The 27,560-nt window shown below is 37.6% G+C and overlaps 2 protein-coding genes across 4 annotated transcripts in view; one reads left to right on the top strand and one right to left on the bottom strand.

Annotated features, from left to right (window-relative positions):
* Positions 1 to 2,450: 2,450 nt before the first annotated feature.
* Chodl (chondrolectin) lies at positions 2,451 to 24,763 on the top strand. 2 transcript variants are annotated; one of them, XM_006248004.5, is made up of 7 exons: positions 2,451 to 3,034; positions 13,365 to 13,674; positions 13,787 to 13,944; positions 17,768 to 17,854; positions 19,867 to 19,969; positions 22,010 to 22,088; positions 23,388 to 24,763. In XM_006248004.5, the coding sequence occupies exons 1-7, from the start codon at positions 2,956 to 2,958 to the stop codon at positions 23,388 to 23,390; spliced, it is 819 nt and encodes a 272-aa protein (XP_006248066.1). In that variant the 5' UTR covers positions 2,451 to 2,955; the 3' UTR covers positions 23,391 to 24,763. The 2 variants fall into 2 exon arrangements, with proteins under 2 accessions (XP_006248066.1, NP_001401990.1); NM_001415061.1 differs by lacking the exon at positions 22,010 to 22,088 and having other exon boundaries at positions 2,536 to 3,034.
* Positions 24,764 to 26,053: 1,290 nt separating this feature from the next.
* Positions 26,054 to 27,560, bottom strand: part of Tmprss15 (transmembrane serine protease 15) — a 124,511-nt gene continuing 123,004 nt past the window's right edge. Inside the window, 1 exon segment of one of the 2 annotated variants that reach the window (NM_001105895.1) lies at positions 26,054 to 27,018. In NM_001105895.1, the coding sequence (NP_001099365.1) occupies positions 26,863 to 27,018 (156 nt within the window). In that variant the 3' untranslated portion in view covers positions 26,054 to 26,862. 2 annotated transcript variants of the gene reach the window in all.

Here is a 27,560-nt window from a genome sequence, read left to right on the forward strand (position 1 = left end):
ACGTATTCCATGTAGTGTGACACTTCATTTACCCTTCTTCTATACCTTGCTTTATACTGTGGCTGTTGTAATCTTTTCCTCTCTCCATGATGAATTGTGAGCTTATGTCAAACAGCTTTCTGACCAAAGCTACAAATAATGGTTCTCACTGACATGATTTTCAGGACCACACAACAAACTCAGGACCTAGGGCCTTTTTATGCTTCCCATCTCTCTCTTTCTTTTCTCTCCATCTTTATTAACTTGGGTATTTCTTATTTACATTTCAATTGTTATTCCCTTTCCCGGTTTCCAGGTCAACATCCACCTAACCCTCCCCCTTCCCTTCTATATGGGTGTTCCCCTCCCCATCCTCCCCCCCATTACTGCCCTTCCCCCAACAATCACGTTCACTGGGGGTTCAGTCTTGGCAGGACAAAGGGCTTCCCCTTCCACTGGTGCTCTTACTAGGCTATTCATTGCTACCTATGAGTTTGGAGCCCAGAGTCAGTCCATGTATAGTCTTTGGGTAGTGACTTAGTCCCTGGAAGCTCTGGTTGCTTGGCATTGTTGTTCATATGGGGTCTCAAGCCCCTTCAAGCTCTTTCAGTCCTTCCTCTGATTCCTTCAACGGGGGTCTCATTCTCAGTTCATTGGTTTAATGATGGCATTCGCCTATGTATTTGCTGTATTCTGGCTGTGTCTCTCAGGAGAGATCTACATCCAGTTCCTGTCTCTTATTCAAAGTCTCAATAGCATCTTCTCCTTGAGGACATGAACTAGTAGTAAAAATAATAGACCTTCTGCCAAACCCAAATTTATCAATTGCCCATGGCTTTACAGTAGGATAGTTCATTCACAGTCAATAAAAAGAACAAAAAAGTGTATATAGGTCTATTTCTCTCTCTCTCTCTCTCTATATATATATATATATATATATATATATATATATATAATCTATCAATCATATATATATATATATAATATTGGAATTGTACTTTCATTAGTAAAGTATATTTAGTAATTAAGAATCTCCTAGTTCCTGAAATATCTGATTCTGTGAGACTGTCCTTACTGTTGCAGCAAACACTGCTGTTTTCCAAGAAAATGATCCCTTAGACAGTGTCCTCATTTCCTTGGAGGAAAGTGTGCTGCCCATTAAGACATGAAATGATCCTATTTAACAAATCTTGGTGCATTTAAGCAATAGAATAGGGGCTGAGGAAATGGTTCAGCAGTTAAATCACTTGGCACTTAAACAAAAGGACAAGAGCTAGGATCCCCAGAACCCTCACAAATGTCACGTAGGTGTGGTGTCCCACCAGTAATCTACCCTCCAAAGATGAAGATGGGGATCGGGCTAAGGAAAGAGGTCATATGGATAAGAACTGGGTTTCAATGTGAGACACTACATCAATGAATAAGGTAGAAGGAAGGTAAGGGAGATTCTTGATAACACCTTTGGGCCACAACACACACACACACAAACACACACACACACACACAATCACACATATACAATATTATGCACACACAGGTACACACATATACACATGCACACACACATATACACACATGCACACACACAATTACATACTTGTACACATAAAAATAAAACTATAACAAATAAATTATAAATTATAATGAAAAGCAATATAACAAAATATTTCCAGCTTTATAGAAGCTGATTCTAAGAACATTTTCAGATTTCCTATCATGGACTATATAGAAACTCTCATTATGAGAACTCTCACGATCCATAAAAATGGTAAGCCAGTCATCGGACTGTTATAGTCCAGAGTGGGTCAAGTTTGGAGCGGTACATATTCCTTAAAGTGAGGCTTACTTTAATGGAATCCATAGACCACTGATAAAGAAGTTCAAAGAAATACACTCATTTTACACTCGTGAAGTTCCCAACAATTGAGAATATTTATTTTGCCTCTATTTTCCCCCCTTGGAGTTGCAAACACTGAGATTGAAATTAGTTGAGGGAAAATTTGTTTCCAAGTTTCTTTTCAATTTGCTTCTGTGGCAATTTAGTCAAGCAACCTGCTTGGAAATAATCTATTTGCAGAGCCTAGGTGGGGAAAAAAGCTGCCACATTATATAATTCACTAAGCAGGTTCTGGCTTCCACTCTGCCAATCCATCTTAAATAGTGGCTAGTGCCCTGCCTCTCACCATACATATGATCAAGCAATTTAGCAGAAAAAGAGAAAGGCCCTGAAACTTGGCATCCCCGTGGACATTTATCTCTGAGAAAACCAAATGGAGCCAACTTTTGCCTGAGTTTAATAGCAAAGCTGTCACATTTTACACAAATGAGTATTGAAGTCTGTTGGCAAATGGGAAGGGGGTGGGGACCGGGAGTGGTGGAGGAGGGACTGCTGACTGGACTCTTTTCAAAGTGGCTCCAGTTTTAGGGGAGGGGCCAGATGCTCCGCTTGGCAGGAGGGACGAAGTAGTTAAAATGATTACTAGCTAGGGGTTGTAACCCTAGGCTCTGGGCATATATAAGAGTGTGCAGCCAGCGCAGAGCGGTCTTGCTGCTGCTGCTGCTGCTGCTGCTGCTTCTGCTTTTGCTGCTGTTGGAGTCCGGACCAGGGCACGCCAGCTCTGTCCCTTAGAGCAGAGACCTGGGAAAGAAGGGAAAGCGGCTGCTTAGGTTTGCGCTAGAGCTCCTGTTTAACCTTTCCAACAGATACAGACACAGCAACTTTTAACACTGTCCCCTGCTCCCAGACACACGCCCACTGTGTCCTGCACTCCCACCCAGTGCTGCACGGGGCAGCCTGGCAGCAGGTCCTTACTGAAGGCGATGCTTACGGGGATCCTATCTCCTGTTCTGGGAAGGCGGGAGTAGGACCCAGCAGGAAAGCAAGGAAGCTGCTGGTTAGAGCCACCGGCGGTGGCCGCGCTGCGGGAGGATCTCGCCTTTCCTCCACTGGACACCTGCTGCAGAAGTCTCGCCACGATGATCCGCTTTGCTTCTCTATTACTGGGAGCTGCGCTGCTCTGCGCCCAGGGAGCCTTTGCCCGAAGGGTGGTCAGCGGTGAGTCAGGGCAGGGGCATTGTCCGTGCAGCAGAAAACAAGGGACTTGGCATTCGGGGGCTTGGTACTCTGCTCTAGGGTGGGGACTCCTGATAGAGTGGGAAAACTGTACTTAGTGGGGCGTCCAGAGGCGGAAAACACTATATTCTTTCCTTTCACCTCCGCCCAAAACAAAAAAGTTGTGCTTTTGTTGTTTTTTGTTTTGTTTTTGTTTTTGTTTGTTTGTTTGTTTGGTTGGTTGGTTTTTTGAGCGCCTTCTATAGGTACGGAGCAAGCTTAAGATAAATATGTATGGGGCAGCTGAGCTCAGGGCAAAAGTCTCTACTTTCTTTGGAAGACAGTGAGTGGAACACAGGGAGACAGGGCTGGGGCACCTGTGAAAGGGGTGTGGTAGACCTAGGCAGACAGAGGTTGGACACTAAGGAGCTGCAGCAGGAACGCCACCTCCTGTTAGTCTGGCTCTAGTCCAGCCAGGGTGCTCACAAGGATGGATTCTGAGACCAGCCCAGTCCAGATGTCTGACTTTGCAGCCTTTGTTCTCAGGAGGACTCACAAAGAACAGGGGAGAGCTACGGCCCTGTCACCCTCGCTTTTGTATTTTCTAAATTAGAACAATCAGGAAAAACCCATTGGAGTTGGGTAAAGGTTTGGTTTGAGGTGATCGTGGTAATAAATTTGGATTTGTGCAAACAGCAGGTGCCCAATTAAATCTCTCAAATCAGTGAAAGGTCAAAATTGCCAAACTTCCTTGCTTTGTCTCTGATTCCTCACCCCCCCCCCACCCCTGCCAGTGTCCATTGGCTAGTCATTGAGCAATTCATACCATATCCATTCTTTCTTAGTGTGGGAAAACCTTTTAAGGCTCTTCCGTGTCTGAGGCAACTGTGACCAGCACTGCACAGGAAGAGCTGAACAGTTACCCATAGAGGAAGCTCTTGCTATGCTCATCAAATGGTTGAAATGAGTTTTTTGAATGTTGCTTCTACTATCCAAGGCCAATGTGGTCCTCTGCAAGCTTATTCATCTGTACAATAGGTGTCACCAATAAAGAAGTAGATATGAGATGACAGTAACTTAACTGGTTCAGAGAACAGACCTTTAGGATCTAAGGTATTAAGCTTGCTTCTGACTTTCTCCTCAGCAATTCATGTATTTCACTCAGTCAGATTCTTAAACGTGCAGGTAACCACTCAGTCTCCACTAGCTTTATACAGGATGTTTAGAGCCTATGAGTTTAAGTCCTTTCTTTCCTAACTTAGCAGAAGATAATAAACTGCAAGGAGATCTATCTGGTGGAACAAACTATGTATTTCACTACCTTTCTTTGGGAGTTTTTATGCAAATAAATAAATAGCAAAAGACTATGCCTTGAACGTATGACATTTTAAAAACAAAGAGAAGCATTTAACTAACCTAAATAATGTTCCTTTGCTGCACTCTTATTTATATACCTTAAGGTTCTGTGAATGGGGAGATATCCCAAATAGAGGTCATAGAATTTAAGTACTTTGTTGAAGAAAAGTTTAATTTTCATTATAGTTCTACACAAATCATTAGAAATCTTTGGCTATGCTCTTTTTTGGGGGGCAATTCAGAGGCATCTTGAAAGTGACATCTGGAAATTTTCTAAGTAACTGAGCATGATTTATTTGATTTAGTATAAATGATGATGTTGACTTGAGATTAAAACAATTATTTAGATATATTTCTCTTGGGGATAATTTGATTCTCTTCACATTGAAATTTAGACATCTATAAACTGATTTCTGAATCAGTGGATTAGATCAATTCTAGCTGCTATCAGCTGGGCAGAGAATAGCCTAAAATCTGTTATTTTTGAAGCAATATTTCCTAACACGTCCACTGACCGCCTGTTGATATTTGCTCTGACTGGTGTAGCAACCATTTTCTGCCACTAGAGACTGGTTATCCAGGCTGAAGAGAATTGAGACAGCTTCTTTGCTTTTCACCATTTGGAACAGACTTAGAACACATGGAAACAAATTTCTACTTACTGAACTTCAGGACGAAAACGTATAATTTCTGTGCAATATCATGTAATCACTTACCCACCATGACCTCAAAAGACAGGCACTGACAAACTAAATCTCTGGATATGTTTTTCATGTTTTAAAACATTCAACAAGATACATTATAGTCCTTTAAACATGCCATTTTAAGGATAAAATATTTTAGGGATAAATACATTTTGAGCAGCTTCACCATAAGCTGATCTACAGAAGACTTAAGAGTATCTAATGTAATAGGACAGTAAACAGACAGCCCCCCCCACACACACACACAGAGGAGTCTGATGATAATTATCAGTGTATTTACAGAATTTGTGGTTCATGGGAAACTAATTTGAGGATTTGAATTGTATGGTGATTTCTTACTCCACACAGATGTGTGGAAAACATCTATTGCATCTCTTTAAATACTCAGTTCAGAAAGTCACTAGCTGATGATGATATTTTTCTTATGACAGCTTTTTAAGATTTTTCCTTATGGTATCATATGAAACAGGGGGATGAAAATTTGAGGTCTCCAGTTTGGGACTATGTTTGGAAGCAAGTGACATTTTTTCAAAACATTTGAAGTATTTTAACAATTTTTTTGTTTCTCTTTTAGAGTTCAGAGCACTGGTCTTCAACGCCCCCATGCTGTGATGTGGCATTAACCATATTTCAGGCGTCTCTTACATTTCTTGAGAGCTCTCTTACATGTGCAGTTTTAACTCTTCTACAACTGAAATACACAAAGCCTGAGTGAAGGCAGACTGTTAGAAACAAGAACATTAGATCTGCTACCGACTTTAGCAATTCATGCTCTTCATAGAGTCAGACATAATGTTTAAAATACAATTTAATCAGTCACTCTCCACTAACTTTTCTCAGTCTATGACTTTAAGTCATTCTCCTCCATGATTTCATAGAGAATAAAGAACTCATTATTTGATATAGAGAGATCTAGGTAGTGGAGCCAATTATATGCATATCTCTCTCTCTCTCTCTCTCTCTCTCTCTCTCTCTCTCTCACACACACACACACACACACACACACATAAAGAGACTGTAGGACTGTAGAATGTTGCATAAGTGATGAGCAGTAAGTAGCTTTAAAAAGTACTTTAATAGTAAGAAATATATAAATGAAACTGCAGAGCACATTCAAGCTTACAGAATGATTCCATGACATCATCAAAGTCGAAAATGATGACAGTGCAAGTTGCAAAGATGCAATTACTTTAAGTATTCCTTGGGCAAGAAGGGAGCAAATTAATCTTATTATTAGGCATTTAATAAACTACCCATTTATCATAGATATTATTCCATACTGGCCGTTCATCATTATCTTATGGTGGCAATATCTATACATTAATGCTAGAAATGCATCTATAATTTTTAAAAAGGATTCTAAAAGGGTATATTCAGCTGTTGCTTCATTAGTTATTTTCATTATTTACAACTCTCTTCTGTGTTAGATCTTCAATTCATATACATGTGTAATCATTTAGATAACTGTAAGGTAAAGTTTTTGAAATCTGTTTGAATATATACCATAATAATCTGACTACAGTGACCATTTTTGTATTTGAGACAACAGTCAATTTAGGCCCTAATTGTTTTATTGATAAAATAAATAAAATAAAAAATGACATCATATATATATGATGTCTCATCTGCTCATATATATATATATATATATATATATATATATATATATATATATGAGAGAGTTGTCCTCAAATTAACTTTGATCTAATTATTCAGCATGAAAAATCCACACTCAGAAACAAGTTCCCAATACATAATCCTGTGCTCATACCAGCAATCAATAACTCACCAATGGCTATATTAGATCAATGTATCTAACACAGAAGAGATGTGTGGCATGCTATAATCCTTTTATTAATACAGTGTCTTAAAGTGTCTTAACCATCTATTGGTTCAGACACATGTGGAGAAGCATAGACACCAAGGAAAATGGGTAACAGAAAGTTAGCTTGGCTTCAAACCTAAGTTTGCCATTATAAGCTGTGTGAACGTGGACAAATTATTAAACTCTCTCTAGGTTCCCCTTCCTTATTATAGAGATGTGATGAGAAAATCTACATCACACAGTGGCTGGGAAGATAGAAAGCTTTTTAATACACAGATGTCTTGTGAATGTGGAGAGGGCTTCGGTTGGTAATCACTGTGTTTGGAGTTGAGTTTTTGAGGGGCAAAGACTACTTGTCTAGTTGAATAGTTTATCAGAAGGACTTCTTTGTTGTGTATCAACAGATTTGATTTTTCTACTTCCTCTAAAGTTGCAAATTGTATTGGAAGTTATGTCTCATATTTTGAATTATTGATCAATCTCAGACAACTATTACAATAGCCAACAGTTATTATCATTGGTTCTATGAAACACATAGCTTATGTTAGTATTTAAAGAAAAAAATGATCATGAATGTTTTGTTCATTCCAACTACCTGCAGTTCTGCTGGACTCAAAGTACTACTTCTTTGATTGGCTTCTTGAACTCTAAAGTCATACTCTCACATAGAATCTTCATATCCATTTCAAATATCAGAATGTAAAATACAAGACCGCTCTCTTCTCAGAAAGCCTACTGTGTCTTGGGGGAATAAATATGGAAGGCTGCCACCACCATCCCTGAAGTACCCAAAGATGGTGGATTTGATTTTCTTAGTGTAAGAGAATAGATTCCAGCCATAGTGCACTCTGCAGTTAGGTGAATCACAAAATTTATTTCTCATAAATAATTTAATTTTTGTAAATCTGTCTTAACATCAATCAAAAATTCTCAAGAAATCAGTGTACTCTTGTGAACTGAATACAGAACACTTAGAATAAATGGCATTTTATTTCATTTAGTTCAAAATAATTGGCTTTAGTCTCAGAGATCATGCGACCCTATCGGGTTGCAATACCACCATGTCTTTTAGTATGTTTTGAGGGAGATAGGAAAGAATTATAAAAAAAAGCAGTTTCTTGAATTCTAGTTAAACATCTAAAGTTTAATGAGACTGGCTTAGGTGAGAATGATCATGTTTTCCTTTTTAAAAATATTTTGTTTTAAAAATTTGTGTTAAAAATATCAATTTTTAAAATCAAGTGGATCATAACTGAAGAAAAGAAATTTATAATATGTTATCTATGTTTTTATCGAACAGCATGATCTATATGTAATACTTATCTAATGTTGGTTATGTTTTGTTATAGTAAGATAGATAAGGAAAACATTTGACAACCTCACAGCTGCAGAGCATTCTACAATAAATATTTTTAGTGAAATAAAACCAGGTTAGTGTTTCTATTTAAGAAGAAGAAACACATTGTTATAACTTCATGAATTTACCCTGGGTTTCATATAATTGCTAAAATCATTTTCAAGTTTGTGATTTTTTCATAGGTACTAAGAACCAAAATACTTATTTATGGAAATAAAAACAGAAAATTAGTTGTGACAATAATAGGAATGTTTAATAGTTATTACTAAGAATTATCTGTAAATAAAAGTACATATCTAGGTTTGTGCTCAGCATGCTCCTGTGTGTACAAATATAATATGGGCAAATATTTCTTTCTATAATTCTATGCAAATTTACATGAGAATATTAAAATATTTAAGTATTATCCTTAAATGTTTCTAGAATTCAGAATCAATGTTTTTGGAATCCAGAGAGGAAAGTCTTTGTAGATATGGCAAAAATTGAAGTGATTTTCAACTAGACGTTCTTCATTGAGATTTCTGTAGAATTAGATAGTATGAATATAACCTCAGTGTGACATAAACCACGGTATGACTTAAAGATAAATTACCTCCCCTATACAATATTTCTGGAAGAGTTTATTAGATATGACATTTAAATCTACATGTCAGGGACTGTTTTCATGTAATCAGCCAGGGTGAGAAGGGAGGCCATCATCGTTGTTCTCTAGCAAGGCAGGCTTTTCCGGGAGTGGGGAAGTCGCGTCAGAAGGTCTTCCCTAGCAGAGCTTTTCTGGGAATTAGGGCAGCATTTGTTCCCCAGCTGTTCGAGTTCCACTGTGATAGCGGCCAAATGGAATCGGCTGAATGCACCAGGAAGCTCCACAGATCCAGTTCCTGCTCATTTTGCCATGACTGGGACCAAATGTGCACAGTAAGGTAGAACTCAGTCGTAAAGTAGAATTATATGTAAAGGCATTCAGCCTGTCAGCATTAACTGATTCCACATAAGACATAATAATTGTGCTGTACGTCTATAATTTCCAAGAAACTGCCTTGCTCTCCCTGACCTGGTTGGGGCTTTTTAGTTCAAACATGAAGACTCAGCTGGTACTCACCCAAGGTCCTGTGGGTTAACGTGTCTGTTCCCGCTGATAAAAGGCTTCTGTCTTGACCCCTCCAGGAGCACTCTTTTGTGCATCATCTTTATTGTTTATTTCTTGAGAACATGAACCACTCCATCTATAGGGAAAGATTGCCTGCATAGAGTGACAAGCCTGGAAACCAACTAAGGACCCAACTAAGATTGGATGTGGATTCTGAAAAACCCAATTCTTGTTTAATTAATTGGTTATTTTATTTATATACATTTCAAATGCTATCTTCCTTGCTGGTTTTCCCACCACAAATCCCCTATCCCATCCTCCTTCCCCTGCTTCGATGAGGGAGCTCCCACACGCAACCACCAACACATACCTCTCCACCCTAGAATTCTCCTATGCTGGAGCATCATCGAGTCTCCACAGGACCAAAGACCTCCCTTCCCACTGATGCCAGATAAGGAAATCCTCTGCTACATATGCAGTTGGTGCCATAGGTCCTTCCTGCATGTACTCTTTGTTCAGTAGTAAAACGTTATTCTTTTTTTTTTAAATTGGATTTTTTAAAATTTATATTTCAATGTCATCCCCTTTGCCAGTTTCCTGTCCATAAATCGCCTATCCCATCCCCTTTCCCCCTTCTTCTATGAGGGTGCTGACCACCCAACCACCTACCCCTTCTCCCCTCCCCCCAGCCCTGACACTCCCCTACACTGAGGGATCTCGAGCCTTGGCAGGACCAAGGACTTCTCCTCCCATTGATGTCCAACAAGGCCATCCTCTGCTACATATGCAGCTGGAGCCATGAGTCTGTCCATGTGTACTCTTTGGTTTAGTACCAGGGAGCTCTGGTTGGTCGGTATTGTTGTTCTTATGGGGTTTCAAACACTTTCAGCTCCTTCAATTCTTTCTCTAAGTCAACTAATGGGGACCCATTTTCAGTTCAATAGTTTGCTGCTAGCATTTGCCTCCATTATCTGTCATGCTGTGGCTGAGGCTCTCGGGAGACAGCTATATCAGGCTCCTGTCAGCATGAACCTCGTGGCATCCACAATATCGTCTGGGTTTAGTGTCTGTATGTATATGGGCTGGATCCCCAGGTGGGGCAGGCTCAGAATGGCCATTCCTTCAGTCTCTGCTCCAAACTTTGTCTCTATATATCCTCCTATGAATATTTTTGTTCCCCCTTCTGAGAAGGAGTGAAGCATCCGCACTTTGGTTGTCCTTCTTGAGTTTCATGTGGTCTGTCAGTTGTATCTTGGGTATCCTGAGATTTTGGGCTAATGCCCACTTATCAATGAGTATATCATGTGTGTTTTTCTGTGATTGGGTTACCTCACTCAGGATGATATTTTTTAGTTCCGACCATTTGCCTACGAATTTCGTAAAGTCATTGTTTTTGATAGCTGAGTAGTACTCCATTGTGTAGATGTACCACATTTTCTGTATCCATTCCTCTGTTGAAGGGCATCTGGGTTCTTTCCAGCTTCTGGCTATTATAAATAAGGCTGCTATGAGCATAGTAGAGCATGTGTCCTTATCTAGGCATCATTAGTCATTTTCTTTACAATGTAATATAATAGTAGGAGATATTTCTGCATCATACTTAGAGTCCTCATGCACTTTAAGTGTCATCTTAATATTATAAATGAATAGATGTCTATTGCATTTTATGCTTTTGTATGTATAAACCAGGGATGAACTTATCTTTTAATATATCAAGGATAACGAGTGGTGAGTTTTGTACATAAATCATATCAAGGGAGCCTCTTAAGATGCTGTAGTTTTGTGACATATAACATCCATGTTACTCATCAAACCCATCCTGCTATTCTGTTTCTCTTTTCCTTGAGATCTTGCAAAGCAATCTTTTTTTAAAAAAGGCAGTATTTAAAAATGCTTGAATGAAATACAAGGCTAAATGTCTTAGGGGTAAAAATTTAGAACTTGAACACTCAGGGGAATGTAGCTAAGATTATTTTGGAAACTTAGAAATATGTAAACGAAAAAAAAAAGAAATATGTAAACGATATACAAGATGAAAATACAGTAAGAGCTTACTTCTTAAATACAATAATAAAAATATAGGCTTGTAGGAATCATTGTTTTAAACAATGAAATCATCACAAAGCCTATTAATAACAATAAAATTTCAAAATTATACATGATTTATAATAGAAATATCCATTGATATTTCCAGTGTCTCCTACCAATGAGTATTTATTTCAGACTTATTTGCCCTACTAAAACCTTTCTTTTTTTTTTTTTTAAAGAAGATTCATTTATTTATTGTATGTGAGTACACTGTCACTGTCCTCAGACATACCAGAAGAGGGCATCAGATCTCATTACAGATGGTTGTGAGCCACCATGTGGTTGCTGGAATTTGAACTCAGGACCTCTGGAAGAACAGTCAGTGCTCTTAACCACTGAGCCATCTCTCCAGCCCCCTACTAAAACCTTTAAGCTCATTTTCCATAGCTATTTTTTTAAAGATATTTAATTTCCCGTTTAAGTTAGTTAGTTTAGCTTGTTTATTAACTTGTTTGCACTTTTCTGTGTGCAGCTCCTGAATTCACATCCCAGTTAGATGTCATGTTTGCATTGCTAAGTAACTATTATATGTGTTTAATCTTTTCTCAAGATCCTGAATGCTTATCTCATAAATACTGTTGTGACGATAATGGCCTTCTGCCAATTTTTGCTTACTCGGGCCTTGTGTGTCGTTCCTTATCACAAATTGAAGTTTCAGGGGCCGGGGTATTGCTCCAACGTTCGTGTGATATTGCAATTAAGAGTAAAATATTGTAAATGCTTAATTTATCCACCAGTATTTAAGCATAGTCCCCCAACTACATGTGACAACTTTTCATACAGACTACAAAATCTAATAGGCAGTATGAGAGAATGCAAACATTTTCTGTGGGTACTGGGAATAAAAACTCAGGTCTTCATGTTGGCACAGCAAGCATTCTATCCACAGAGCATCTCCCAAGCCTTATTACTTTTATAAATTGAAAATAATAGATTAGAAAGGTAAACTTTTTGATCTTATTGAGTGCGAAGGCACTCTTAAAATACTTTTGTCAGTTCTTTGAGAATTTCACACAGGATAATTTTTTTATCATATTCAGCCCAACTCTATTCCTTAACTTCTTTCTGATCTTCCACCACAACCCTTGCCAACGTCATACCTTCTTATTAAAATTAATAATTAGTCAACACTAATATGTGCTGTCCATATACTTCTTGGTGTGGGACCATCCATTCAAACCATTAAAGAAAACTGTCTCTTCCCAAGAAACTATCAGTCCACAGTTTCTTAAAGGTAGGGCCTCATGAGTCTTTCCCCACTCCACAATACAATGCTGACTGACTTTATTCCAAGCACGTCTTGTGCAGGCAATTATAACTGATGTGGGTTCCTGAGTCTAGTGGTCCTGTCATGTCTGTAAAACAGTTTTGACACAGTCCTTCCTAGCTTTTGGCTCTTAGATTCTTGCTGCACCCTTTTGCAAGGCCTTGGGTGGAAGGGTCTGATATATATGTCCTATTTCTGGCGGAACACTCTATAGTCACCCTTTCTTTATAGAGTTTCTGTGATAATCTGCCCCCACTGCACAAAAATACTTTTCTGATATGGTGTGAGGGGTGCACCAGTCTATGAGTAGAGACGTGTGAGTATGGAGGGAAGATTTGATAATATGTATACGCATCAAAAATTACAGTAGTAGCTTCACCTTGGGGGCCCATGTTTTCCCTAGTCATTAATTCTTGACTGAATTAGCAATACCAAGCTTGTGCTTAATCCTGGAGAGCCAGGATTATGTCTAGTCAGAGAGTAGTTATTTACATCCATAACCATCATGCCACTATTGTTACCATGGACATATTTTGGAGAAAAGAATTCTCGATACGTTTTCTATTTTGAATTGTTCTTTTATTGCGGTTAACTTCAAACTTATGAATAAAGACCTCACAGTCAGTTTATTTTTGTTTGTTTGTTTTAGGTCAAAAGGTCTGCTTTGCTGATGTGAAACATCCCTGTTACAAAATGGCCTACTTCCATGAACTGTCTAGCCGGGTGAGCTTCCAGGAAGCACGGCTCGCTTGTGAAAGTGAAGGAGGTGTCCTCCTCAGTCTTGAGAATGAAGCTGAGCAGAAGTTAATCGAGAGCATGTTGCAGAATCTGACAAAACCTGGAACAGGTATTTCAGATGGTGACTTCTGGATAGGACTTTTGAGAAGTGGAGATGGCCAGACATCTGGCGCCTGCCCAGATCTCTACCAGTGGTCTGACGGAAGCAGTTCCCAGTTTCGGTAAGCTATGACTGGATCCTGAGGTGTTAATTTGGACCTTTCTGGAGCCAGTAGGGCAAATGAAATGCTCTGATAGATGTTGCTAAGTGTCCCCATGGCTCTCTATTTATAGGAACTGGTACACTGATGAACCTTCTTGTGGAAGTGAAAAATGTGTAGTCATGTATCATCAACCAACTGCCAATCCTGGCCTAGGAGGTCCCTACCTTTACCAGTGGAATGATGACAGGTGCAACATGAAGCACAATTACATCTGCAAGTATGAACCAGGTAAAAGACATCCATAGCTATGGTAGATTTTTTTTGTGCATGTTTGTTCCTATGAGACTTGTCTTTGCAGTTAACAATCTTTCTCTATTATTCCTATGAAAGAGGCATGACCTCACAGCTTGCCCTGTTAATGTCCTGAAACACATCATTTGCATTCGAGTCAACCTACCAGTGGGCTTATTAAAGGGAATGGGTAGAAACCATTTGTTGGGAAAGGTGTTTCCAAGAGAAAAATAATAATTTATAAAAGAAACAATTTGTTCTCATATTTTGTAAGTGACCAATGTCTGTATGAAAATATCTTAAAAACTTATGAGACTCTGGAAAGTAGGCATAGGCTACCAACGTGCCTATGGACATACACACTTAGGAGCAACAGTTCCTTGGTTTATCCCTGTTGAATTTAGGGGAGTGAAGCAACTTTCTTCAGGCTCATTAGTAAGTCACATCATAGCATGATTCTTACCACGTGGTCCTTTACTTGACTGTAACGTCTTGTTCCATAGTTAAAAGGATTAAGTTCACATTATATTCTTCCTCTGATTTGTATCCTTAGAGAAATGACACTTTCTTCAGTTTTCTTTTGTCTCATGCAGTGACTGGGAAAATTCCCTTGACCTATGGCACATTAGTGTGGCTTCCTGCTGCAGTAATGAAATGGAGTTCCTTCAATAAGACAGTTCAATGGAGTTAGAATTTGACCTAAAAGGAGGACTAATCAAAGATGTGCAAACATATATTTGATCCTCTTAGACACTCAAGTTAGAAACTAAAGTCTTTGCATATTTATTTTTCTATTTTTCTCTGCAATATTGAGAGGGGTCATTTTAACTTTTTGAAGGATTGTGAGCATGATCTCATAATATGTGCCCATAAAAGGCATTATAACCAAGTGCCAATGTTCCTATTATTCTCTTGAAATTACACAATTTCTTTTTCATAAAGCTATGAAGCACAAGAGATTATTGGATTAGACTTAGTCTTATGCTTATCCTTCTTTCCAGTTTATTAGCCAAGTTTTTATATCCCTGGTGAGTTTATACTTTGCCCTCGGTGGCTAAATCTGTCATTACACTCTTGGAAGCCTTTGCAAGCCAAGTTTGTTATTTATATTCTTTCTAATTGTGTCTTGGAGAAATACAATTGAAATTCTGTGATATTTTAAATTTGCTGTAACACTTGACATTTACTAATGTCAAGGTTTTATTATTCATTATTTTATTATTCATTATTTAGTAATTATTATTTATTAATTGACAGTGTCAAGGGTTAAAATGAGTTAAGTAATATGTATGTATTTATGTACATATTATATGCCTGATAAGTTTGAAATTTGTTATTTACTTTCATAGTTTTATTCCAATAGCATGGCTAATAATGTTGAAAATGTTCTTATAAATTACCTCATAAATTGCCTTATAAATTTTTATAAATTACCCTGGTTATTCAGATCTGGGATAACTGAAACACATACATATTCTTTTGGTTCACTGATATCATCCATATTTTTTATGTCAGTACTTCTAAATGTATTATTTGTGCTAAATTTGCCTTCAGGGGCTGTTGAGATGACTCAACAGAGACAGTCGTTTATTGCTAAGGTCGAAAGCTGAGTTCAGTCCCAGAGATTTATACAGTAGAAGGAGAAAACCTAGTCTCTCAACTTGTTTACTGGCCTCTACATGCACACCATGGCACCAGTGCCCTCAACCACATCCAAAATAGATGTAATTTGAAAAGTCAAATTACCTCATAAGTTTTACTTTGAGATAAAAATAGCATATGTAGAATTAAGTTACTGGCTTTTTATTTAAGCAACAGCCACATTCGAGTTTCTTAAAATATTTTAAATGTAAATAGTTTGTTGACTAATTACAGGTATTTATAAATTACTCCAAAATATCAGTTGACATGGGTGGATATACCACCAATGAATCAAGATTGTAGGACAATATTAGCATTCTTGAAAATATTATTATGTTCCAATGATGACCAAAAATGCTCTGTGTAACACTTTTGTCCATAAAATAACAAAAGTAAAATAATGAATTTAACTACTTTAACAATGAGTACATTTATAGCTTTTTTGTCCTGTTATTGTTATTGTTACTTTATGACCGAATCTGGCATGACACTCAAAATATAGCCCAGGCTGGCTTTACACTCATAGTGAACCACTAGACATGTCATAAATAAAAGAATGTTATAGGCTTGTAGAATGAAAGTATACTTTACTCCCCAACCCGAAAGAGCTTCATTAAGGAAGAAGCATTAGATACCGCAAAAGACTCTTGCACAAAGACTTTCTGTTTTATTTCAGTTCTCAAAGAAGAACTCCATTCAGAGTGACACACATCATCAATAGCATGATAGGAGTTCTGAAGGGAAGCTCTTTTGATTCCCTTCACCTTCAGGGATAAAGGTAGCATGGGCAGCAAGATAAAGACCTTATGGGAGAGGATTCCTATTGGTCAAGAGAAACAAAGGGGATTCCTTGTTTACTTTTCTAGATGTGAGGTTTAGGGGTTGAGGGTATAGAGGGCAATACACCATGTGACCTAACCTGAGTGCAGGCAGTTTTATAGAGGCATGGCACTAGATAAGAGTTATCCTTGGTTCAGACTTGGGGGTGTGGGATGAAGGCTTTATCATTAGTTGCAAGTTAGGAGAGACATTGAGATCACAGTAGGCTTGCTGTTCAGCTTGAGTGTGCTTCATGAAAGTAGGTGAGTGCTGGGTAGGTGGGTTAGTTAGAAGACCTGTAATTTATTCATTCCTGGCTACATTTTTCCCTCAAGAATACAACTTACTTTGGCTAAGTTGTTAAAGTAACAATTGTTTTCTTTAGGGGAAAGTATATGAGATGGTTGTATCTGGCCATCTTAACAGTAAGAAATCTCAAGAGTTTCTCATGCATTTGGGAATTGAAAGATCTAATTATATAAAACTAGGGAAGAAACAACTTGCAGAGCTTAATTAGCATCAATTTACTACTGTTTAAGGGACTGGGCTCTATTTGAGTGCACACCTACAAATCACGTTACTTGGGTAGCACAGCCATGCTCTTCAGAGGGCCGCTGCTTGAATCAGCAATTCCACATGCAACTATGCAACTTCTGCTAATTATTATTGTACAGTAAAGGCTATTCCATACAGAATTTACCTTGGTTGCCTTTTGAATTGTTTCTTATTCCTTACGCTTTTATTAATATTTCATGACATTTACATCTCAAATGATATTCCCTTCCCATCCCATCTGCCTTCTCCCCTCTCCTCTTTGCCTCTGTGAGGGTGCTCCCCTACCCACCCACCCACCCTCTCATGCCCCACTGCTCCAGCATCCTGCTACCCTAGGGCATCAAGCCTCCACAGGACCACGGGCCTCTCCTCCCACTGATATCAGACAAGGGCATTCTCTGCTACGCATGTCTCTGGAGTCATGGATTCCTCCATGTACACTCTTTGGTTGGTGGTCTAGTCCCTGGGAGCTGTGGGTAGTTCAGAAATTACTGTGTACTCCTGTAACCCTTCTTCATTACTGACTGTAGCAGGCTAACTTACTGACTGTACCACTCTTGGTTGTTAATGATGTTTGGGTTATAAAGAGAATTCATCAAATTGGTTCTTTTGTTTAAACATAATTAAATATTGACTACTGTTAGTTGATATTTTGTAGATTTAAACTCAGAATATATATTTGCCTGCAAAATATTCAGAAGTCAAAACCAAACCTCTTTATTGTCTGCTGACACATTTTATTTTTATTTACTTTCATTTTCCATGTGTAATTATTACTTATGATTCCTATGCTGATTATTTACAGAGATTCATCCAACAGAACCCGTCGAAAAGCCATATCTTACAAACCAACCTGAAGACACCCATGAGAATGTGGTTGTTACTGAAGCAGGTGATTGTCTTGTGTGACTTTTAACTCTCACTTAAACAACTGTGCTTTGAATCAATCCTTCATCTCAACCCCAGTGAAATTTTTCTTGAGTTTTAGGGATATGGTATGTTAATTATGGGCCCATAGACACTTAACTTTTGAAGCTACATTAGACATAATTATTCAATTATACATTTCAATAGAAAAACATTTCTCAATGTTTCTATTTCAAATGGAACGATCTAGTATAAATCTGAGTGAACAATTTTAACAGTTATATCTACAAAGCATTTCCCAATATAATGTAGTGAATATAATTCAAACTGCCTTGTTCAGGGGCTTAGAACAATGGTTTGCTATTGAACGTACAGGCCTTGACTGAGGTAGAGATGAGGTATAAATAATCCTGATTGTAGCTTCTATAGACTTCTCTGAATAAAAACCTCTAGACCAGTTTGAAGCTCTCCCTGTGATATCATTGTGTGGCTTATTGGAAGGGGGTCCACACAATGGGCTCTGTATCCCACTGCCACCCCAGATGACAAAGTTAAAACAAATCCAATCCTGATTTGAGTTCTATATTAGCCAGAAACTTCTCTTAATATTTCTTAGATTTTTTTTAAATTATGACCTAAACCATAGGACAGAAATGGTTATCTATTTCTTTCATTAATATAGATCCAAAGGCCCAAATGTTTCAAACTCAACAACTCCTAGATATAATTTTATATTTTTTGTCATTAATATTGGAAATGTTAACAGTAATTTACTGTTAAGAAAGTATTTCAAAAATCCTTAAAATGTTTCACAGACCTGATGAAGGCTCAGAAAGAAGGCTGAGTACTGTATAACCACTATTCTCTACATTTTGATAGACTAGAATGTAGGACTTACACATAGACACACACACACACACACATGTGTAAGGGATAAGTAAAGAAATGTATCTTTGAGCACTTGGAGTAGGGAGTGAGACGTGACCTTGATTAAAATAAAGTACATTCACATATGAACTTGGGTTAAACAGCACTGCATCTCTGAATTACCAATCACTAGATCCCTTTAAATACACCCCTTAGCAGAAGAAAGGATGAGCAGTGAAGTGAATTGACTATGGCCAGCTGTTTTTAGAATCATAAACATTTGTGAGAATGTTGACTAACTTTCGGTTTGCAAGCCAAATGCCATGTTCCTCATCTTGCTGTCTGTATGGAGATATGTGCCTTTAACAACATTCATCATAATAAACATAATTAAAATCATTAGTAAATAATTAAACTGCATATATTTTCCTCTTACAATATCATATATATACATACATATATATGTGTGTGTGTATATACATGTATATATACATACATATATATATATACATACATATATATGGTTAATAAAGTCATTTCATGCTCTGCAGGTCTTGAGTGTTGGTTATTTTCTTTAAAATGTACCAAGAATGCCCGTCATTATGGAGTGTGATAGAGTAGGGTTAAAAGAGTGCTTATTTTCAGAATTTAATTAAATCATGCCATTGTCTCCAGAGTCTTACGTCTCTGGGATATGACTGTATCACGTCCTGTATGAACTTATTGTCACTTAATCTCAGACACTTCTATCTTACCATGACACAGAGCTTATCTGATAAGATAATTCATTATCTTCTAGGTGAACAACGATTGTAATAATTGTAATTCCTTAATATAATGTCTCTACCTGTCCAATGATTCAGAGAATTAATAAAACGAGAAGCTAGGATTAGTAAGGCATTATGAAAATGAGCTCATGTTGGAATCACAAATGTTATAGAAAATTTAAAAGCATGCATATTTAATTGAGCATGTCAACCAGGGCATTGCAATTTTGTTTGTAGTATTTTCAAAGCATCCGTGTATTTTTAATAATGTTTTGTATTTGAAATTTACTTATTCTGGTGAATGTCCTATTTTACCTTAATCCTTAGGGATATGTGTTGATAACCTAGTGTTGGCATCCTTCCTGAGCTATCACTGAACACTAAGACTATTTTTCTTTTGTAGGCATAATTCCCAATCTAATCTATGTTATTATACCAACGATTCCGCTGCTTTTGCTGATACTAGTTGCTTTTGGAACATGCTGTTTCCAGATGTTGCATAAAAGGTAAAAACCATATTGCTGTCCAGATAAATAAGGGAAAAATCCCATTGAATATATTTTGAGACATCTTTAAAAAATGTTACTATGTCTTCAACTTACATTAAACACTTTTGGTTTTCTTAGCTGTCAGTACAATTCCAGCGTATAAAACTATAGTGCATACTTGGGTTTTATGAGGCATCAGTGTCTCCTTTATACTTCATAAGTCCCATGGACAGTATCTGTTTGTCAGTCAGGAAGATGGTATATTACCTTTATTTGCCTTGTGTTGTACTGCTAGCTTATATTGTGGATCTGAAGTCAAAAAGCTTGTAGGCTCATGTAAGGTGTACTATACCATCCAGTCGCTGGGATGGTAAATTAACAAAAGTATTAAACCTTTCAATCAGAATATTGAGTTACCTGGAAAACTCGGTTTTAAAGGTATACATGTAGTATAGATTCAAGATTCAAATCATAGCCTTCTATTTTATTTCAAAAGGACATCTTTAGATTGGGAAATTCAGTGTAGTTATAAAGATAGCAAGGATGAGTGTGGTAGCTTGAAAGATTGAGACAGGATTATCATGAATGTAAGGCCAGCCTGAGTAAGCATTCTCAATAATAATCATAACAATAAAGCACTCTGTTCCAAATACACACACATACACACACACACACACATGCACACACACACACACACACACACACACACACACACACACACACACTGTCTGACAGAAATTTTGAAATAAAATGACATGTACTAATGGTAAGATTTCCAGGGAGTCAATAAAGTAAACTTTTCATGTGTGGTACAGTTTGTCAATTAAATTGCAAAATTATGTATCCATGAAAAAAGTAGAAGATGCATCTAAGTAAGGACAGATTTGCTAGAATAAATAGCCTCTTTGCTTGTGGTTAAATAACTGAACAAATGAAGACTTGCATCATGGAAGGACATGCAAATGAAATTGTTTTCTTTCTCTTCCTGTTTCATTATCTTCTTTTCCTTAAATACATTCTAAAAAAAACCTGGAAGGCGCAGTCCCTCCAAAATGTTAATTATAAATTACTAATTTGTATTTATAAGTGATCTAATTTATGCATGCTTGGTAGATCATGCCTTCAGCTACAGAACTCAGGAGGTTAGAAAGGGTAGGACTATGAATTTGAGTACAACCTGGACTACATACCAAGGACATATCTAACAAACAACCTGGACTACATACCAAGGACATATCTAACAAACAACCTGGACTACATACCAAGGACATATCTAACAAACAACCTGGACTACATACCAAGGACATATCTAACAAACAAACAAGCAAGTGCACTCTGCCAACCAAATCAAATCAAATCGAATCAACAAAACAAGAACAAAAGAAACAAAGTCAAATAATACAAAACAGTGACATTTGAAGATATGAAAATCATTTAAAGATAAGAAGTGTTAAAACAAAATCTGGGAAATTGATATTATTATTGAGACCTTCTTGATTTCCATTAAAAGACATGTTAAACACTGGTTATTTTCCTGTTTTATATATATATATGTAATATATATAATATATAATATATGTAATATATATGTTTATGTATATATATGTATTATATGTATATGTGTATACGAATATTATACACAATAGAAAATATGTCATTTCTTGTCCTAATTCCTAAGACTGTGAATGGAATCACATTGACTTCTTACTGGGAAAGCAGTGGCATGGGGGGGGGGATTACAAATCACTTCTTACCCCGACAGATTGTTAAAGTGGCCATTTAAATAGCAGATCAGTTAGGAAACACTACATGTATGATTCAAACATTCTCACTTGTCAAGTGAAATGCGCTAAATGTTGAGCAACAGCATGGCCTTTAAAGTTTGTTTTGTTTTTCCCAAGAGCAATTGTTTTCATTCCGAAGATCTGTGGTTGTTTTCACTTGTTTTGAAAATTTCAGTGTGAGAAAATAAACCGAAATTGGGCACTTTCGGTTGCCAGGATGAGCTTAAGTCCTTTGTCCATCGTTCTTAGAGCCTCCCCTTTTCCTTTCTTCCAGGAAAGCAAGGAGAAACTTCATCAAAGACTCCACTCCATTATCATCTGAGTGCCTTGCAGAAAGTTTAAATTCCAACCTGGTACACATGGCGGGTTCTCTCATTCCATACCATTTCCAAAATAGCTCTCTTTCCCTGAACTAGTAGAACATTTTTAGTAAATATTCATTACAATTGAAGCCACATGGAAAACTTAATTATTTTCCCCTCCATTTTAAATACTCTCTTCTTTATAAACTTTGCCTGACTTATTTCTGTTCATGCTGGGTATACCTGGTAGAATTAAACTATGTCTCATTAAACGTATCTTGTTAGAAGGAATATGAATAGAATGTGTAATTTTACTTATCACCACAACACTCGAATTGATATGAAGCTAGTATTTTTGCACTGTAATGCTCAAGGCTTTAAAAATAGATCTTCTTTGTCTTTAAGGAGTTCTGCAAATTGGCAGGATGGTGGAACAGTACAAGGAACAGTATATCTGTGAGGGTGGCAAAACCTATAATAGGCGGAAGTGTGGGAGCCTAGGGGCAGACATAAGTACGAAATGCAGGGGACTGTGGATAGACCAAGTGAGAGATTATTTCCAGGAAACTAAGGCAAAGAAAGGCCCTTCTGGTAACTTGTGCCTAGGATTCAAATTGTTCTTTCCCACCATAGTCACTGTTCTGGCTCCTGTAAAAGTGCCTGTGTGTAAGTAGCTCCAAGATTACATGTCAAGTTCTGCATTTCTAGCTCTGCAGAATGGAAGTTACATATCAGACATTTCTTGGAGGAAGAGCTCAAGAGCTCCTCCTAAGTCACTGAATATGCATCTGCTTTGAGCATACATTGGAGAGAGAGAGAGAGAGAGAGAGAGAGAGAGAGAGAGAGAGAGAGAGAGAATGGATTAACCTTTCAGGACACAAATGACTTAAGTCCAGTTCAGGAAGACTAGTGAAAGAAAGCTATAGGAGGTTACTTACCCTTAGGACCGGAATGTGTGTTTGTGAATGATTCGACAGTAATTGCATCAGCCATTATATCAGAGGGCCCATAAAGCAAAATTCAGAAACATGGCCAAAGAAAACAAAGTTTATTGAGTAAAAGTGAGAAGTTTTAGTACTCAGTCAGGCATTTTTACACATGTGTGTTTGAATTCCATAGTTAGTCAAAAGATGCAAATATAGTTGCTTGTCTGCTTTCAACACTCATAAGAACTGTTCGCCATCTTTCCACACTGGAATAATCTAGACTTTTTTGTAGGAATGGAAAATATTCTCAGGAGGCAAGAAGAACTCATAATATCTGTCTAACTATCTCCATTTGGACCAAGAGATGTCTAGTTTGGTATGATTCAAGAACTGAATTTCTTTCTTTCTTTCTTTCTTTTTACAGTAAAGGAAGAACAAAAACTAGTCCGAACCAGTCTACACTATGGATTTCAAAAAGCACGAGGAAGGAAAGTGGCATGGAGGTATAATAATGAACTGATATTGCTCTGGAAAATAAGAATAGTTTTGTAATCCTTGATCAGTGTAAGGAATGGCATCATTAGTTTGGAATGGCTTGAAATCTCAAAGGATCTGCAAGATGAACTGTAAGCTCCCCCTTGAGGCAAATGTCAAAATAATTTTTATATGTTCACAGTTTCACTTACAAAATATACTGAGTGAGGCCTGCTTGCTCTGCTAAAGGATACACCCAAACTTCATGTAAACAAAATGGACCACGCAGATATAATTTCCATGGAAATATCTGGAATTACCTGTGTCGGGAGTAGTTACTTTGGCTTTTTTTTAATCTTCATAAATTTTGACCTACTTCATGTAATATAAGTTGTTATTCCAATTTACAGTGTGCAGAAACATTTTACCTTTGCTAAAGTGTTTGATGAAAATAGAGTGTTCTGATATTTATATTTATGGGCATTTGAGTTTTACGCACCTGCTGTTTTCATTAAAAACTGAATTCACACAGAGACAAAGAAATCTTTCCATTGGGAAAACATTTCTTTTGTGGAATAGTTCATGTCCTTTCTGTTTCTTTGCTTTTGGTTCAATAAAGGTTAGGAAGTCTCTTCAGAAATAAGGAACCATTTCACTGACTGTGCTATATATCTGCTGAGACACTACTTAGAGGCAAGAACTGTCTAACTTCAATTGTGCAAGACATGTGCCTTACAATTATTCCTAATTTAAAATTAAACAGATTTTTGTAATAAAATATCTTTACTAATACTTGTATAGACACCGATGTAGTTAACCTTGGAAAAAAATGGCATCTGCAGTACAAACCACAGGTCTTCACATGTTGCCTATAGAATTGCAAATAGCTCCCTGAGTGTCAGGAATCAATTCGGCTCCTCCCTGTCAGTCAAACAGGATGACTACTGGAAGGCTTTGGAGTCAGTCAGTTGCTGTTTGGCTGAGGGTTTCCTAACTGAATTTAGCCTGTAGAATATACAAAATTCAATGGTTTTCAGCAGTGTGATGCTAAGCAGAACACACTGATATTACAGATTTAAAAAAACAAGAAGAAGAAAAACAAAACTACAAATCACATCCATTAATGGGCCATGGACTAGAGGTCACTGACGTTTGCTTATCTTTGATGAGTGTTGTTTGTGATTGTGAACTGTGGCTTCCTTCTGTCTGATGGAGTTTCCTCAACATGTAGTGTTTGTTCTTCTCAAGAGAGTTGTAACTATTTTGTCTTCAAATGTCCCTGTGTTACTTTTAGCCAAATAAAGAGTTCTTGTTTCTGAAGAATGACCATTGGTGCTGTCTTCATTCTTAAGGGACCAAAGCCCAGGTGCATCTCATCGTTACCTGAGGATGAAACCAAACATTGCTTGTGAAGAGCACAGACGGCAGCAAATCCGGAAGAACAGGGAGGTTTCCTCCTTCTCTGTCAGCCTTTTGCAGCTAGACAATAATGCATTTGCCTTAGGTAGACTTGGTTTTCCAAACAAGAGGCTAAATGGGCTCTCCAATCCTTTCCTGCTGGCTTTGAGACAGAAGGGGCAACTGCCCTCTAAGCTCAACTGTCCTCACTTAGCCCCATCCTTTTGGGTCAAATGGAAGGCCAGCTGCTTTGGGTCTGTCTTCCTTTTATGCCAACTCCACTGGTTTCTCCAATTAGCTAGGCCAGTGAGAAGGGTAACTGGTCTTCCTCTTTTTCTGTGCTACCCAGAACTCTAACAGCTGAAGGGCGGAAGCACAAAGTGGATGGAGAAGGCTGGTGTTCTCCTTTTTATCATAATCCAGGTCAGGAAAACTTCCAGTGTCAATGACAAACTCCATCTGTGACAAGGGTGGAAAAACAATTCTTTTTCCTTTTAAAAGATGAAGATGATGATGATGATACTGTCCTAAGGGATTCTGAAGTTTTAGCTGGCCGCTGAAAAGCAGATACACGATGTAACTGCTCTGAATTTTCAGAACACAGTTTTAATATATGTTGGGAAATGCTACATTCAAGCATTCAAAACAAATCATACACCTGATTCTTCTGCTTATTTCTCCTTTTTAGGATCAGGTTATTAGCAAGTTTTTACTAATAGTCTGTCAGAGACTCTTGATTATTATGCTAATGCTTATGGGAACATGTAGTCTTCCATCATCTTGGTGGATCTTCTTTTATTAAAATGTTTTCCAGGCTCTGACTGTCTTTAGGTACAAAATGGTTGCCTCTCAACCTCTGCCCTCCGTTTTCAGGGTCACAGTCAGATGCACAGTTGTCTCCATTGCTCTTGAATGCATCAAATTGTAATTATTCAGTCTAAGGGTCCCTTGAGCTTCCTTCCTTCCACAGAGCAAATCGAGGCAGTTGCTTCTTTTGATACAACTCACTTGAACCCTATTCCTTCTTGCATTGGTTTAATTCATGGAAAAAAAAAACACCAGACGTGTGCATTTATGTTGGTGAAATATGTCTGTGTCAGTGTGAGCTTATGTGTGTATATTTATCCTTCTGTTAAGTTAATGTGGATTTCAGCAGATTCTGTCTGATAAGCTGAACTGACATTTGCAGTTACTCTGGAAATAATCCAAGAGATTAAAGGACTGAAGCAAATTCATTTATTACACATTTTTTGCCTTTAGAAGGCAATTCAACTGTGTCTGAACAAATTTTTCACATGTTCAGGAAAGTCTAAAAACTGTACATTTTTAAACTGTTTTTTATTTTTTTAAATAAAAAAGATAAAGTAAATGTAAAGATCATTTGTGGAGAATAAGGGTGGAAAGTAGTTTACTTTTGTGTTGATGCTAGGTCAAGAGAGAGACCTTTGTATGTTCTGTTTACTTCGAAGAAAGGCACAGTTATGATTTGATAGTGTCTGTGATATGGGCTCATAATAAATGTACTTTTATGAGCAGGGAAACATTATATTTAAATAGAAATGCTTGTGAATGGAGAAGCAGGAAAACAGCAATGACTCTGGTGGTAACACTAAATTGAAATTAGATGAGTTACAACATCTCATTTCAAACAATGACATACGTTAGGCAAACTACTTCATTTCACTTCTCCACCCATTTGAACTTAAATGTATGGAAAATGTCTTAAAATAATAGCCCTTCTCACAATAGAAAATGGTAAAAATTGGTTTGAGACAAAGGAAATGATAATGTCTATAGAAGAGTAATTGTTTATTATGAAACAGAAATGCATTTCATGATTACTTTATGTTTCAAAGATTTATTTTAATTTATTGTCTGCCTACCATCCCCATTTCAGCATTTAAATGATTTAGCTAAAAATATGATCTTTTTCTTCTCATGAAACTCTCAGTCGCCATACTAGTTTAAGTAAAAATGAAGGAAAAAGGAAAACATGCCCCTCATTTATGTTTGGGTCAGGAAAATGCCTAATGTAGAAAGCTATGGATCCATTCTATAAACTGTGAGACCCGGGCATATACCCCAGGGTGATTAGGCAGTGCACACTGGACTCCAAATGATGTCACACCAACAAGAAACCATCTGTTGTTTTCTTGGCACATTAATGGTCCTCCAGAATCACCCTGAAGGAAGAACCAGAAGTGAAAAGTGTGAGTACGTGGCCAATCAGTATCAGTAAGTACAACATGCTAAGCTCACCAGTCAAAAAATAATGCACAGAAAAATGATTGATTGACAGTTATATGTCATTGTTCTCATTGTCATTCCAGTCAGGAGAAATTTTTCCCCAAGGAGATGGAGCAAATGGTAACATCAGAAAGGTAATAATTATGATGGCACACTTCTTATCAATTATTTTCTCACTTTCACTATTCAACATAACCAGACCCCCCCCACACACACAGAGCTCCCAGGGACTAAAGCACCAACCAATGAGTACACCTGGTGGGATCCATGGCTCCAGCTGCATGTATAGCAGAGAATAGCATTGTCTGGCTTCAATAGGAGGAGAAGCCTTTGGTCCTTTGAAGGCTCTCAATTCCCCAGGGTAGGGGAATGCTAGGGTGTTGAGGTGGGAGTGGGTGGGTGGGAGTGGGAGTATTTTCTTAGAAGCAGGGAGAAGTGGGAAGGGGGATGGAAGAGGGGGGAAGGGGGATAACATTTG

The sequence above is a fragment of the Rattus norvegicus genome, chromosome 11 (genome assembly GCF_036323735.1).
Source record: "Rattus norvegicus strain BN/NHsdMcwi chromosome 11, GRCr8, whole genome shotgun sequence".
Taxonomy (NCBI): Eukaryota; Metazoa; Chordata; class Mammalia; order Rodentia; family Muridae; genus Rattus; species Rattus norvegicus.

Coding starts and splice junctions, on each gene's coding strand:
- Chodl (NM_001415061.1), top strand. CDS start 2,956: ATGATCCGCTTTGCTTCTCTATTACTGGGAGCTGCGCTGCTCTGCGCC. Junction 13,945..17,767: donor CATCTGCAAGTATGAACCAG/GTAAAAGACATC, acceptor GATTATTTACAG/AGATTCATCCAACAGAACCC. Junction 19,970..23,387: donor TTCCAGATGTTGCATAAAAG/GTAAAAACCATA, acceptor TTCTTTTTACAG/TAAAGGAAGAACAAAAACTA.